Below are 16,881 nucleotides of genomic sequence, written 5' to 3'. Positions count from 1 at the left end.
GAGCATAGTCCAGATACCATGGTTTGGATTTACTGCCATGACTGTATAGTCAAGCTTTGCTCCTTCAGACATATTGCTCCTGGGACACACATGCATCCAGAGTAAAAATCAAACAGAATGGGTTTTGAAATTTCTGATCGTGCCTTACTATTCTGTAAATAAGGAAGTCAAGAGAGATTCAGAGTTGTTTGGTTAGACAGTTCAATTGGACTGATAATGACAGATCTAGGACTTATATTGGCCATTTTATTCTTTCACCCTCTAATCCAATATTTGGAGTGATTTCATGCCCATGTAGATGACTTATCTTGCATCTGAGCCCCTCATTCCTTAAATCCTTCACCTGCTGTGACTTTTGCACTGATCTCACTCCTTCCCATGGAGCAGCTCATCATCTAGAACTGTCCACATCTGAAATATCTTGGTCCTTAAGTACAGATTTTGTTTTTCTTTTATTCATTTAGTTCCTCTTTCTCTGGTCCTTAATGGTATAGGGGCTTTTTCCCCCCCTTTGTGCCTTTATTTTCTCATTTTTAACCACCCCCGCCCCCCACCCCCCACTGTTCCCTTCCTTCCCTGTTGGTTAGATTCCTTGACCCATCTAGGCAGCCACTCTTCATTACTAATATCCTCAACTCCTTTTATTTATTGGTTTTCATTTTTGCACTTATCTGACAAAAATGCAACTCTGAATGTGTTCGCTTTCTTCATGCTTCCATCAGGGTTGATAAAAGCCAATGGAGAAAAGGCAGATTGATGACTTCATCACAGTCGTTCTCAAAGTGTGATCCCCAGACCAGCAGCATCGGTATCATTTAGGAACATGTTAGAAATACAAATTCCTAGAGCCCTCTTCAGCATACTGAATCAGAATCTCTCAGAATGGGACACAAGAATCTGTGTTTTTACGAAGTTCTCTAAGTAGTTCTGATACACCTTGAAGTTTGCAAATTACTACTCTATTAATTCTTGATCTTTAACCTTAACTGGCTACTGACACTGCCAATCTTTTTGTTTTCTAAATTAGTAATCCTTAGTGTTTTCCACAGACGTCTTTTCAAATCTTGTTCATTCTCCTCAAATCTGTGATAGTGCCTGTGTTTCCTCATTCCCCAGAGGTTATCACTTTCTGATTTATATTAGTTTGTGCTTGAACTCCCTCAAACTCCTGCCACAACATCCTCAGACTAACCACAGTCACCTGCAGTGGAGGAGTCTTCATGTCTATATGCTTCTATTCTACATTCCTTTCCTTTCAGCATTGAGGACCTTCTCCCTTTCTCTTCACAAAGTTCCCTCTCTCTACTGGCATCCTTCACCTAATCTCATCACAGCTTACATTCACACTCTTTGGGGTTTTGATTCTACATGTGATGAAAACATTGTAGGGATTTAAGCAAGGAAATGGCATTTTCTGACATATAGTTTATAAAGATTTTTACCCTTCTGTGGAGAATGGGTTGCATGAGGCAAGAGTTGAAGCAAGAAAAGCATTTTAGATATTATGGAAAATCTGAAGAGAGGGGGATGGTGGCTTGGGTCATGGTACTTGTCATGGAGTCATAACTAACTTTGGGCTGTGAGTTGGAAGTAGAATTAACAGAGATAAAGGTGGGGGGTCAAAGATGATCTCAGTCTTTTGGTTTTAATAATTATGTGAATGGTGATGCTGTTTACCAGAATGAGGAAGCCTGGGAAAGAATAAGATGACTGGAAAAAAAATCAAGTCTGTTTCTGGCCATGTTAAGTTTCAGTCGTTTATTGGAGATGTATGTGGTGATGGGCAGCTCAACATTTGACTCTGGGGTCCCAAGAGGAGATCAGGTTAGAAATGTGGATTTAGGAATCTTTGGCCTATAGGTAGTATTTAATGCTCTAGTATTTGGTGAAGACACCTTGGGAAAGGGTGTGGAAAGAGAAGACAGCCTAAGACAAAGCCCTGAGCTACCCCAATATTTAAAGTGGGAGTATGGAGGGAAAATTTCTAGTACAGGAAACTGATCATGAGCAATTGATAAATTAGGAGAATTTCTCAGAAGAAGGAAGTGGTCAGGTATGCAAAATTCTGCTGAGAAATAAATTAAAATAAGAACAGAGAAGTAATCATTGTAAATGGCAACTTGGAGGACCCCAGAGAGCTTGAGGAGTGTAATCACAATGAAATGCTGACAGCAGAGGTCTGATTAGAATGAGCTGAGGAAATCATGTTGAATTAGTCCTGCCAAATCATGTGCTCCTGCCTAAGGAGAAGCTGGGACATTTGTTTGTTCTTCACTCTAATCCTTAATCAATAGATTCCTGAAATCAATATGAGTCTAAGAACAGGTGCTTAAGTTCTGCAAACTGATGCAGACTTTGGTAGATATAGGGGTGGTTGTTAAAAGCTCATATTTGAAAAATGTAAATGAAGGTGCTGACTGGCATGGTGGCTCACACATGTAATCCCAGCACTTTGGGAGGCCAAGGTGAGCAGATCGCTTGAGGTCAGGAATTAAAGACCAGCCTGGCCAATATGGCAAAACCCTGTCTCTATTAAAAATACAAAAATTAGTCAGATGTGGTGGTGGGTGCCTATAATCCCAGCTACTCGGGAAGCTGAGACAGGAGAATCACTTGAATCTGGGAGGCGGAGGTTGCAGTGAGCTGAGATCATGCTACTGCACTCCAGCCTGGGTGACAGAGCAAGACTCTATCTTGAAAATAAACAAAAAGTAATGAAGGTGCCATGAGTTCTAACAGATCTGACATGTTAAGTCAATATAGAATATAAAATTCAGCTGTCTTTGAAACTTGATAAAAGAACCACTATGACAAAATGAGTTAAGTGACAATAGGCACGGTATTAAAACAAACTGGAATCTGATTTTACCTGGGATAAGCCAAGTTTAATATGATCAGTCCATAGATATTTGGAAGTTGGCAACATATACACACACACTTGCCCGCATGTCATTTTTTATTAGTTACGTCCTTTGAGATAGTATATTTAATTTCATGGTTGATAAAATATGAGAAATATCCTCATCAGCATACATTTACCAAGTAAGTCCGTGATGTGGTTATGTAGGAAAGGACGTCTGGAAATGAGCAGTATAATGATTACAATATTAGGAAAATAAAACATATAAAGAAGCAGTTCTTAGCCAAATTCTCAAATCATAAGAACTGATTATCAGGCAGCACAGGCATTGAAAATGGTGAACTGGCCATCTACCAAAGTGCCATCTTAGGGAGCACACTGTAGAAAGGACTGCTGGCTGTACAAATAGTATAAATAATTATCAGTTAACAAGTAAGAAGGGGACCCAGTATCTTCCAGTATACTGTAGTTTGTTACCAGGATATTATATCTGTGTACAGTTCACTTGCAATTGCCTAAATGCAAGATCCCTTTTGCAGTGGAGCATTTTGGAGGGAATGGTTCATTTGGGACTTTAAATATACCTAATCACTCATATAGTATTTATTTTGCTTCTTCATTTATATCTTCCTAAGTTAGCAATAAGGTATTGAGCACTTATTATGTGCAAAGCACTATACTCGTGTTTTCTTAAATTTATGTATATGAGAAATAAGCCCCAAATGATTTAATTCTTATTTTAGAATGAATGAGTTGCTAACATGCTGGTGTTGTTACCCAAAGGGTATGGATACCAAATGTTTAGTTCCTACCAGCTCATGACCCCCATCTTCATCGAAGTCCTCCTCTATCCCATCTGTCATCTCTTCTCCATCGGCATCTGGCCCTCCTTCAGCAGGCTCCTCTGTAGAGTGATCTGCATTCTCTGACACACATTCCTCTTGGATCAGCACTAGACTCTCTTCCAATTGCTTCTTCTGAGCTTCTGGGGGGGAAAAAGCAAATGACTACTACCTTGGGTTGCTCATGAGCCATTTGGATAAACCATGAAAAAACAGTCCATGAAAGGGTAAACTCTTTGTGCTATTAAAGGTGCACAGAAGGTAAGGTAATACTATGCTTTAAGTTGAGTTTTCTCAGTCATGTAAATCATGTACATATGTCTATGTGTACTTACATGTAAGCATATTTATTTTAATGGAATTAGCAAAAATTAGGGAATCCAGATGGTAGTAGTACATAAACTAGTAAGATTTAATTTTATATATAGTGCTTTCTAATAAGGATAGTCTCTCTGAGAGGAAAATAGAACAAAAACAAAGGGCAAAAATCGACATAGAAATTGTTCACTCAAGGGAGGAGGAAGAAGAAAGCTCATTGACAAGTTCAAACCTAAGTGAAAAAGACAAAGAAAAACTCACTGAGGAAAAAAGTAGAAAATATATGTTTCTCAGCAACATGTCTATGTGAACAATCCCCTGAAATTTTAAAGTCTAAATTCTGTTGACAGGTGTGGTTAACTTCAGTGGTTAAGGACATAAGTTCTGGGGTCAGACAACCTGAGTTCAAAGTCGAGCTTCATTAACTAATAGCATTGCGATGCTGTGCAAAGTCAAAATGATTAACCCTCCATGTGTCTCAATTTCCTCATCCATGCGATAAGGATAACTATTTCCTAAACTTTCAGGGTTTGGTGTAGTGAATCGGAGTGTTAGTATAGTGACTAGCAAATAATAAGTGCTCAACAAACAAAGCTACACTCTACGTTAGTAGAATTTCTTCTAGTTGTCAAGATCTGTGCATTCCACTTACAGAAAGCTGCTCAAATGGGAATTGTGCTGGCAGCATCATAATTATTTTCTCTAGTGGGTGGTATTCATCTCCTATGATGATATAAAGAAGTGTTGGGTTTTCAATAAATTAGATCATTGTATGTTTCTCCTTCTCTGATTTACTTTCATGTGTTCATAATTATTCAAAAGTTGGTTGTTTTCACTAATTTTGCTTACTTTTTTAAAAAAATCAGATGATTATTTTATCTGGGTTTTTAAATAGTCTACAGTTTGATCTTATTTATTGATAAATTATTATAATAAAGGTAATTTATAGAGCAAAATAACTGTAGGTTAACTATTTCTGGCCTTTTTCATAATGTGAGATAAAAGGAAAATGAGCATTGATATAAACATTTTATCTTAGCACAAAGCTTTTTTTTTTTTTACTCCAAATCTCATGTCGAGAAAACTTCTCAAACATAACTAATACGTAAATCAACAAACTGATATAATGTACAAATAAGCAAATAAGCAGCTATTCTTTCCAAGAAATTGTTTATAATTAAAATGATACTTTTAGAAATAAATGTGTATCTATACCTTCTTGCATTTTAATTCTCCAAATGATAAAGTTTATTGAAAATAAGACAATAGTAGAGGGTTGTTGTGCCTTGGCTGTGCTGTCAGAGTTTAGTTACTCTGAGCTCTAGTTGACAGGATTCTAGCTCTAGCTTTGTTACTTACCCACGGAATTATAGACACTGAGTTTGAGTCTAGGTTTTGTCCATTTGATCAGGTAACGTCATTGAAACACATTAAGTCATTTTTTCCTCATTTATGCCTGCCTCTGGGGTTTACTGTGACATTTAGCAGAGCTTATATTTGGGAAATGTTTTGCAAATTATAAAGGACTACATAAGTGTGTTCTATTATACACAGAAGGGAGATGGTGTGCTCTTCACTGTGAATATGTTGAAGGAATAACAACAATAACAGTAAGCGTGGATCAAGAGGCCTGGTCAGATCAGGGAATAACACTCATGGGGCTGAGGCTCTGTTTCAGAGGAGGAAAAGAGCTGGTAGAGCAAACCAAGGTTGGAAATAATTACTATGGGTATCTTACATGGCTAAAACATAGGCTCTTTTTCATTAAGAGAAAGACATTTACTTCCTTCATATAAATAGACACAAGCTATATACACCTTGATGTTTTAAAAATCAACTTATTAGGTTCAAATTTCTCCATTTAACAACATAACTAGTGCAGTGAGGATGTGAATTCTGCTTTTAAAAATATGCTTTTTATCTTGATATGCACATACAAATGTACTGATGGGAGGATGTATAGTACATAAATTCTTTCCATTTTTCCTAATGTCTATATAACATTTAGCACAGAAAGTCCTATGAAGACTATAAAGTGGTTATTGTAAAATATAACCAATTTTTTTTCTAAATATAGAAAATTATCCAATTTAAGAAGGTAAAAGTGAGTTAAAGAAAAAAACATATGTTTAATCTAGGGAAGACCCCATTGTCTGAATTAAAAGGAAGGTGAATAAGGCAAGAAAGACCAACGACACTCTTAATTTTACGTTTACTGAAGATTTCTAGGTTTTATTCTCACTTCCTTCTACATACTATTCATGTGCTCTAAAATTCTAGATCTGTTACCTGGGTTAACCCACATAAACATCTATGAGTAGGCTCCACTGAGAAAATGATGTGATAGGTTGACTAATCTGAGCATTGGACAGTTTTGAATCCTCTAACATTAATCACATCTCCTATTCTGTTGCCTCTCCTATCACTGATCCTTTGTACTGCACAATGGAGGTGGCTACTCTGCTTTTGGCCCCCCGCTCTTCTTCATAAAAGAGGTTTTTGTGCTTATCATCTAAGCTCCTCACTTCTTATGTCACCATGCCGTTTGTTTGAAATGCCCTAGCTTTCAAGACCTGGTGTTGGTACTTCAAGAAAGAGAGAGAAATAGAAATTTGGGATTCTTATAATTATATACAGTGAAAAATGCCTTGAATCTTATAAATTTTTTAAAACCAAAGTTTCTCATTGTTATGTCATTGTATTTATCTTTTTGTTATAACACACAAATGGACTTTTGCTTAAGATTGACATATGTTAGGAATTCAATTTGCCTAGCATATCTATTTCTTCTCTAAATGATTCCAGAAATATTTATTTGAGAACTCTTTTTGATGTTGAAAGTAACGTGTGTGTGTGTGTGTGTGTGTGTGTATGTATATATGTGTTTGTATATATATATATTTTTTCCTCTCTATAAGCTATCTGGCCAAGGAAGCATAGCAGATATTCAAAGGATCCCTGTAGGACCAGACTTCAAAAGATGCATAGTCCTCATCTGGCTTCATGTATCAATTTGTTTCAGCTTATATAAGGAAAGCCAACTTTCCTGATCTTCCCAGCTGAATGTAATCTTTCCCACTTTGATCAACCAAAGCCCTGATCAAATGCTGTCTTACAGTTAGTTCTACTGTTTTCTTATCTTTTTCGTTTAGTGTTTAAGCTTCTTGGAAATTTGAGCTATTGCCTCAGAAGATCATTGTTGCACTCAAAGGAGATGATATAGAGGTCGATCTTTTGTAAACTGAAAAGCACAATACAAGTCAATTATCAAGAAACGTTTTAATGTGCTCTGTACTGCTCACTGAATGCCTAGCACATGAAGAGATATCAGGAAGGATATAGGGTTTGAGATTCATACTTATGCTAATTACTAGTCCTATTAATTGTAGTTTTCTTCTCTAAAAGATAAGCATTAAAATAACATCTGTTTCAGGAAGTTGCTGCATGCTCTAATGAGAAAAAAGATGTGAATGTGTTTTTTAAACTGCAAAGACCGCACAAACATGTTATAACAAGCTCAAAACAGTTCTTGAGTTGAATCTATATTTGTTTCTTGATTGCTATAGACATATTTCCTATGTCAAAATTATTCACTCCTACTGATCATTAAGAATCAATTTTACACAGATTATTTTGGATTTTGGTTTTGACATGGACATTTTAGTTCCATGTTTAGACAGACATAGTCTAGTATTGATATGGTTTGGCTGTGTCCCCACCCAAATCTCATCTTGAATTGTAGCCCCCATAATACCTGCGTGTTGTGGGTGGGACCCAGTAGGAGATAACTGAATCATGGGGGTGGTTTTCTCCATGCCATTAAATAAGTCTCACAAGATCCGATGGTTTATAAGGGTTTTCCTGTTTTGCTTGGTTCTCATTCTCTCTTGCTTGATGTAATGTAAGATGTGACTTTTGTTTTCTGCTATGATTTGTGAGGCCTCCCCAGCCACATGGAACTGTGAGTTCATTAAATTTCTTTTTCTTTATAAGTTACCCAGCCTTGGGTAAGCCTTTATTAATAGCATGAGAACTAATACAGTACATAGTACATAACATAGTTACTCTTTTTTGTATTAACATACAACATACATGTAATTCTGATCATGTATTTCAAAGGCAGTGGTATATTAATACAATTCATTGCAAAAAAATCCTATATATTCTCATCAATCATTAACGTGAAAGCTAAATGCTTGTAAGTCATTATCTGAGTTAACAAAAGCTTTAATTATAATGATAATTGATTCATAGGAGTTTAATAAATATCAAACAGTGTGTTAGTAATATGTAGTCAACAGACTTTTGTCATCTCAATGGGAAATATAATCACTAAACAATGATAAGTTTCATGAATAAAGTCACACATGAAAGCACATCTTCTTTATTTATTTATTTATTTATTTTTTTTGAGACGGAGTTTCGCTCTTGTTACCCAGGCTGGAGTGCAATGGCGCGATCTCGGCTCACCGCAACCTCCGCCTCCTGGGTTCAGGCAATTCTCCTGCCTCAGCCTCCTGAGTAGCTGGGATTACAGGCACGCACCACCATGCCCAGCTAATTTTTTGTATTAGTAGAGACGGGGTTTCACCATGTGGACCAGGATGGTCTCGATCTGTTGACCTCGTGATCCGCCCGCCTCGGCCTCCCAAAGTGCTAGGATTACAGGCTTGAGCCACCGCGCCCGGCCACATCTTCTTTATTAAACTATTGGTTCACAGTTTAATAGGTAGTTTTGATTCAGTAACTATGTTGCTGAAATAGAAACAAATTAACCTGTCCTATTTTTATGAATAATTATCTAATTTTACGTCTCTAAAGATGAGTAATGTTGTTTAGTTTATTCTTTTTTTTGAGATGGAGTCTTGCTGTGTTGCCCAGGCTGGAGTGCAGTGGTAAAGTCTTGGCTCACTGCAACCTCTGCCTCCTGGGTTCAAGCAATTCTCCTGCCTTAGCCTCCTGAGTAGCTGGGATTACAGGCACACGCTGCCACATCAGACTAATTTTTGTATTTTTAATAGAGATGGGGTTTTGCCATGTTGGCCAGGCTGGTCTTGAACTCCTGATCCACCTCAGGTGATCCATCCACCTCGGCCTTCCATAGTGCTAGGATTACAGGCATGAGCAACTGCACCTGGCCAGTTTATTCTTAACTTTATAACATTCTCTTTATTTGCATAGTTATTTTCTAGTCATCATTCTTTTTATTGTGTATGTGAGTGTGTATGTGTGTTTGTGTGTATGTGCATTTCTCTCTTTGCCACTAAAGCTTCTCTGCGGTAGAAACATTTTTATTATTCATCTTTGTTTACCTGGTGGCTAACTCAGACTCTTACAAATTAAGTGCTTGCTGAATATATTAATGAATTGTGGAATCAACTAATGAAAGTAAGTGTCAAATGTGTCAAATTCTTTTCATAGAGTAAAAGTGACAGTTGAATTTTGCATACCATGGTAACAAAAATATAAATCCAAGATAACTTAAAAAAAAAAAAGTAAAAAACCTTCTTGCCACATTCTACATGACAATCCCATATCACAAAGTCAAGGTAAAATGTGAGGTCTGTAATTTTCTTAGAAACATGTTTATGTTTATATTGACAAGTCTTGAACAGAAAAATGAAATGTGAAGCCTTCCAGTGCTTATTGGAGGAGAGCTGCCTTCGATCACTGACATCTTTTGGAGTTTCTGTTGGCTTCTTTAAGTCAGAGTGATGGATGACCATAGCATTTCTTTTGTGAACAGAGAAATGACTATTAGATTTTTTTTTAAAGGGTTGATTAGGAGCCAAAAAGCCAGCAGCTTTTTTCTAAAAGACACCTCTAAGACACCTAAATTATAGATTACAAAAAAAAAGGCTCATAATGGCTACAAGTTAGTGAGTGCTTATGAAGTGCTGACCATGTAAGATTCATTAACTTTAGTCCTTGAAGTATACTGCAACATAGCCTTATTTATCATGTTATGCATGGGGAAACTGAGGCACAAATAAGTGCTCATGGTCACACAGTAACAAGTGCAAGAGCTGAAATTCCAACTTAACATTTCTGATCTTATAATCTTGGCTGTTTTCTAATATATCTCTAGAAAAAGAAGGCCTAATTTGACATACCAAGGGAATGCTTTGAATCTCTTCAATAACCAATTTTAAGTTCAAGAATAAAGAAGTCTGTTTAGTTAGGGGCACATATTCTGGTTAGCTAAACAATGACTACCAAAGGAAAAGAAGTACAAATTACAGATAAGTATTTCTGTTTAAGGGAAAATGCCTAAGGCACCATGAAAGAAAAGAATTTAATAGTAATTTTCAATTCTCATATTCAAATATTTTTTTTTGCACATCTCATCTCTACTTCAAAAAGCTATCTATGATTCAGAAAACAAGTTAGAATTGTTGGGATTTATGTTCAAAGCATATTTACTAAATTGAGTTTGCTGCATAGCTATTATCATTAATATAACTATGAAAATTGGTTGAGTTGGCAATTAAGTTTTTTGACATGCTGGTTTAATTGCTAGATAATTGCTAGTTGAATTGTACTTAGCAGATGGTTGGAAAGAATGTTGACACAAAAACAGTCACATTATTCACTAGAGCCAAGCTAGTATCCTTGAATCATGGTTTTTGCGTACTAATACAAACTGTATTTTAAGAAAAATTTTATGTTACAGCACCTGTATATAGTATGAATTTAACTCAATGGTTCTACTAAATGCCATTTAGGAAAATGCAACTTATTATGGATGACAGACAGTACTATCAACCACATAAACGAACATCAGGAAAATTACATAGAAAGAATGTTTTTAGATGAATATATTAGTTACATAAGTATATTTTTGGAGAAAATGACTTCAAAGCTGTTCACACAAAATACCCTAGATTGTTGAGATGACACAATGCAACATAAATCATTTAAAAATTACCAAGATAATTGTGTTTATTTAAATCTAATAAAGGTTTTAGTAGAGATACTATTTTCCCCACTTAATAGGTTTTATAAGGACTTTTCCCAATTTCATTCAGCTAATAAGTTAAACTAGGTATCTGGTGGGATGTGAACTTAGTTTTGTTTTATTCCTGTCTGGAACCTTAAATGTAAATTGGTTTTCCATAAGGAAGATAAATTGGAGAGGAAACAAACCAGAAGTTGAGACCAACTAAAAGGATATTCTGAGGGGGATGAAAATGTCCTAACTGATTTGTGGTGATGGTTGTGCCACCTGGTAAAATTACTAGGTCATTGAATTATACTCTTGAAATGAGTAAATTTTATTCTATGTAAAATATACCTCAATAAATTTGTTTTAAAAATAAGGTGAATGCAACAGAACATGTGAGAGATGAGGAGGGTCTGGGTACTGGCATATCTTTAGGACAATAGAGGAAATGGGTGAGGTAAAAATATACCAAAGTTAAGATTTGGCAACACTGCTATAGTAGGAATAGAGGATAATGTTGAGACTGGCAATTGGATGGACAGGATATATGTAATAGTGATGACAGAGAGAGGGTACAGAGGAGTATATCTAGGTAGGAAAGTAAGGAGAAAGAGTTCAATTTTTGAAAGACTATGATTGAGTTATTCCCAAGATGGCTTCAATATTCCCTTTGATTTGATTAAACATCAGGTAGGTTTCTTTCTGACCATAGGCCATGAAGCATCCTTTCCTTAGAGTGTTTGCTTTAGCAGACTTGCAATTGTAAATTCTTTCTTTGCCTGCTTGAGAAGTAAATTTTCTGTAATCCAGGAATGTTTTTCTTAAGATTCAGGAACCATCTCTTTGACATATTTTCATTGAATAAGATAGGGCCATTGTTGAGCCGGCCTCATGTTTGTAATCCCAGCACTTTGGAAGGTCAGGGTAGGTGGATCACAAGGTCAAGAGACTGAGACTATCCTGGCCAACATGGTGAAACCCCGTGTCTACTAAAAATAGAAAAATTAGCTGGGCGTGGGGCCGTGTGCCTATAGTCCCAGCTACACAGGAGGCCAAGGAGAATCACCTGAACCTGGGAGGTGGAGATTGCAGTAAGCCACGATTGTGCCACTGCACTTCAGCCTGGCAACAGAGCAAGACTCGGTCTCAAAAAAAAAAAAAAAAAAGATAGGGCCATTGTCTTCCAGTCTCCTTGGGAGAGTAGCAGTCTAACTTTAGTAAATGCTAATTAGCAAACACAAATTGTGGCCAAATATCCTCCTCCAACATCCTCCAATACTTTTCTCTTAGCATGCTCCAGCATTCAAGAATCTGCCTGCCTTTAGCTCACTCTAGCATTCAAAACATTATCCTGCCTTCTATTTTTGCAGAGTCGAGTTCAATTTTATCTCCTATTGCAATGGTCTTGAATAAAGCCTTCCTTGCTGTTTTTAATAAGTGTCCATGGTGACCTTGCCTCTGCAGTTAACTGAGGGATAGCCACAGGAAGCACTCCAGTAAGCAGTTGAAAGGTTTGATGTAGATGCTAAAGACAACTCAGTGTTTTTTCTCGCCCTTATATTTAGCTTCTTTAAAACATTTAATTTTTGTACTCAAACATTTCTACAAGCTTGCTATGAAAAACAGCAGTGTTTTGTTCCTACCTGCTCACCAGTTCCAGCTCCTTAAAGGCTTTCCACTCACTTGGCTGAATCTTTTAAATACACGCACTCCTATCTCTAAATAAGGTTTATATTGCTACTTCTCGATCAGTTTTATGAACTATCTGTTGACATTATCCCTAGGAAGCTGAGGAAACAGTTCTTGGTCCTACAATTCCCACTCACTTCCCATCTCTCTAGAGAATTATACTATAAACTGAATGAAATCAATTTTCAGTTTTTACATAATTTTTACTGTGAAAGTACTTTGCGCAGCTAAGCTGTTAGTACAGGATGAATAATACTTGTTTCCTGAATATTTTATTTTCTCTAGAATTAAAAATTGCCTCAGGTTTTAAAAATTAGTTCTCCATGTACTTCTTTTTATGTATTTATGCAAATTAACCCCTCCTTCTCAACCAATCCCCTTTCGCACCCAGTAGCTATTGCATCAATTTCGTTGTCTTGAAAAGTCTATCCCAGAGCTTCTGAACAGTTCTGATCTGGACCCATTTCTTTCCAGGTCTCTTGCACAGCTCATTTCCTAGGATCTCTGTTAATGCTATCTTGAGAATTCCCTTTGTTTGTTGCTTTTAGAGTCCATGCTTTAGGAAGGCTCTGGTTTTTCTCTGTTTTGGTTTATCACTGTGTTTTGGTGAAGTACACTTTTTAGTACTTCTCAGAGAAAGGATATATTAAAATAGTTAATTGGAAGGTCATTAGGCTGAGATGGTTCCTGTGCCCTGGATTCCCACATAGGTAAACTGAAACCCAACTCAAAATAAATAGAGATAGCCTAGGAAAACTGAAACTTAAGCTTATTCAGACATTCATCCTGTAATTTTCTTATCATTCCCCCATTTTCCATTTCTATTTTCTCCATATTTTCTGGGAAAGTTTGTCCAATTTTGTCTTCCAATCATTGTATTCTTTATTTGTGGTATCATATGTTAATTTCTAAAAGCTCTTTTATATGCCCTTTGAATACTCAGTTTTATAATTTTATGTTTTTATTATAGTATCTTCTCATTTCTCTTAGGGTATTAATCTCTTTTTTTCATTTGTGAAGTTTTATTCTTCCTGTACATGTTTGATTCCTCTGATTTGTTTTTTTTTGGGGGGCAGGGCCATTTGCTTATTATGTTAAATGTCCCTTTTATCTGATGATTCTTGTTTGTTCATATTAACAGTAGGGCATTAAAATGTTGATTGGCAACTTTGTTAGGTATATTTCTAAGTATAGAGAGGTTTGTTTTTTTGAGACGAAGTCTCGCTCTGTCACCCAGGCTGGAGTGCAGTGGTGTGATATTGGCTCACTGTAACATCTACCTCCCAGGTTCAAGTGATTCTCCTGTCTTAGCCTTCTGAGTAGCTGGGACTATAGGCGCATGCCACTACACCTGGCTAATTTTTGTGTTTTTAGTAGACACAGGGTTTCAACATATTGGTCGGGCTGGTCTCCAACTCCTGACCTCAAGTGATCCACCTACCTCAGCCTTCCAAAGTGCTAGGATGACAGGAGGGAGCCACTGCACCTGGCTGAGAGATACTGTCTCTGTAGGGTGGTCTGGCTGAGTGCTTCCTTGGGGGACCCTATATCAGCATCTTTAGGTCTTTCCTCTTGGGCTGCTCATGTTCTCCACTGAAGATTCTTCTACTGTCCTGCCAGTGCTCTGGTAGCTGAGTCAGGGAGAAGGTGGGCATTTCTACAGTAATTATGAAAACTTTCCCCCTCTTTGCTTTTAAGTGCTCTCAAGTTTCCTTGTCATCTAGCAGCCCTGCAACCCACTGTTTTACCTTCTCTAGAGGAAACTTCTCCAGCCTTCTTTCAAAGTGCAGCAGGGATAGTTGGGTATGGGGACATAGGAATCTGTTTCCTAAACAGACTTTCAACCATTTGTTTCCTCTTTTCCAGAGGAATATGATGCCTTGAATTCTGAGCCTTTTGGGAGTTTGCGATTAAAATTGAACTTGGATTTCTAGGATGTGCTAAGTAGGTAGGCCTATCTACCTCCTGTCCAGCTGCTAAACCCTATCCTTGTTTCTAACACAGCTTCAAGAGAGAACAGTGCTTAATTCATGTGTTTAATTCATCATCTGTAACCAGAAGCATCACCAATTCAATCTGAAGTATTGGTGAGAGCAGTAAGGTATTCAGAACAGAAACAGTAGTCATGTTATAGGCTACAGCAGTCAGATCATATCTGGAGCAACATTTTCCATTCTGAGTAATGTAGTCTGTGTTGACAAATTATGTAATGACTAGAGAAGAGAGATTGCAATAGTTTAAGATGCAAAACCGGCCAGGCACGGTGGCTCATGCCTGTAATCCCAGCACTTTGGGAGGCCGAGGCGGGTGGATCACGAGGTCAAGAAATCGAGACTATCCTGGTCAACATGGGGAAACCCCGTCTCTACTAAAAATACAAAAAATTAGCTGGGCATGGTGGCGCGTGCCTGTAATCCCAGCTACTCAGGAGGCTGAGGCAGGAGAGTTGCCTGAACCCAGGAGGCGGAGGTTGCAGTGAGCCGAGATCGCACCATTGCACTCCAGCCTGGGTAACAAGAGAGAAACTCCATCTCAAAAAAAAAAAATAATAAAAATAAAAATAAATGCAAAACCAAGTTAAATGAGAAGCAACTGAAGGAAATGTTGATATTTCTCTAGACCAAAAAGGCCTCTAAGATGCTGTGATCAAAATTTGAATGCAGTTAAGATGACTATCCATAGGCCATGATATCAATTCTCTGTTCAAAGGTTTTGGAAGGGTGAGAACACTATAGCTAATGTATATGTATATGTATGTACATATATATGTGTGTGTGTGTATATATATATACACAGAGAGAGCGTGTGAGTGTGAGAGTGAGTGTGAGTCTTGCTGTTGCCCAGGTTGAAGTGTAGTGGCACAATCTCAGCTCACTGCAACCTCTACCTCCTGGGTTCAAACAATCCTCCTGCCTCAGCCTCCTGAGTAGCTGGGATTACAGGCATGTGCCACCACACCCAGCTAACTTTTGTATTTTTAGTAGAGATGGGGTTTCACTTATGTTAGCCAGGCTGATCTCAAACTGCTGACCTCAAATGATCCACCCGCCTTGGCCACCCAAAGTGCTGGGATTACAGGTGTGAGCCACAACGGCCGGCCGCTCCCTTAAAATACTTAATTGACTCTTGTATCACAATGAATTAGACATTATGTTTCTTTTCAAACAACATAAACGTGATAACTGAATCAAGTGAAAGCAAAATACATTTTGGTTCAGTGTAAGGAAAACCTACAATAAGCATCTGAAACACAGATGGGACCAAGTAGATAATATAAACGTGTGAACTGGCTGGACAAAGATACTGGCAAACTGAAAGTGCATGTCATGTGTAGAGTGACAGAGTGAGTAGCAGTATTGAAAACGTCAAGATTTTCAAAAGAACTCATATTTTGAGATTTATTTACAATATTCCAATTTTTGGACATTATTTTTGAAAATTTCTTGTCTTATACCAAACATATGGGCAGGATGAATTTATCCCATGTGACTCCTGTTTGTGACTCCCCTAAGGCTTAGTTGTAACACCCCAAAGTTATCACTGGAATTGTCCCAGTCAGACTTGGCTGCTCATGTATCAGGCATAATAGTGAGAATAAAATTGAACTAAATAATGTCTAATTGCCTTTTCACTTCAGAAAGTCTATGCTTGAAATGTAATTTGTTTTTTAAATGTAGTTATCCGTGGAGTAACTGTGCCCATTGCATGATCTGCAGTCTTTACTTTTCCTTCTTGTGCCTTTCACTGTTTTTGGTCACTTAATATCACTGTGTAAAGCACGTAACTTGTGCTATGCATATGTGGCAACTTATATGTGGCTCTTTTAAAAGAATCATCTAAGAATGAGGGAAAATTGCTAGCCAAACTGATTTTAAGTGTTACTTGTTGTTTTCTATAATCTACATAGTCACCATATCCCCAAAGAAGTTGTATGATATAATGGAAAAAATAATATATGCATGGTGGATTTACACTAATCATAATTTTAGAAGCTAGAATACACATTTGAGGCCATAATCCATCCCTCTAGTTTACATTTGAAAGTCTTGAGACCTAAAAGGGTTAAATGACTTGCTAAGTTGTACCCAGTACATAATACCTGGTGTTGGGTACAGTTAGGGAAGAGAAGACATGATCTTGTTCTGAGGAACTTTACAATCTCAAATGACAGGACACCACACACATCTATTTGAGCAATTTAAGGTATAGAAAATCCAAAATAATGTAAT

General features: G+C 37.2%; 1 protein-coding gene across 17 annotated transcripts in view; it reads right to left on the bottom strand.

The window, feature by feature from the left end:
- RALYL (RALY RNA binding protein like) overlaps positions 1 to 16,881 on the bottom strand; it is a 737,413-nt gene that overhangs the window by 34,537 nt on the left and 685,995 nt on the right. For 10 of the 17 annotated variants that reach the window (XM_012470997.3, XM_064384317.1, XM_012470998.3 and 7 more), the window contains one exon: positions 3,673 to 3,845. The exons of the other annotated variants lie outside the window; for them this stretch is intronic. In XM_012470997.3, the coding sequence (XP_012326420.1) occupies positions 3,673 to 3,845 (173 nt within the window). The remainder of the gene's footprint in view (positions 1 to 3,672; positions 3,846 to 16,881) is intronic. 17 annotated transcript variants of the gene reach the window in all.

The sequence above is a fragment of the Aotus nancymaae genome, unplaced genomic scaffold, assembly GCF_030222135.1.
Source record: "Aotus nancymaae isolate 86718 unplaced genomic scaffold, 86718_ANA_hifiasm-v0.15.2.pri h1tg000036l, whole genome shotgun sequence".
Lineage (NCBI taxonomy): Eukaryota > Metazoa > Chordata > Mammalia > Primates > Aotidae > Aotus > Aotus nancymaae.
Note: the sequence above shows the minus strand (reverse complement) of the source record. Positions and strands in the feature narration are given on the sequence as shown.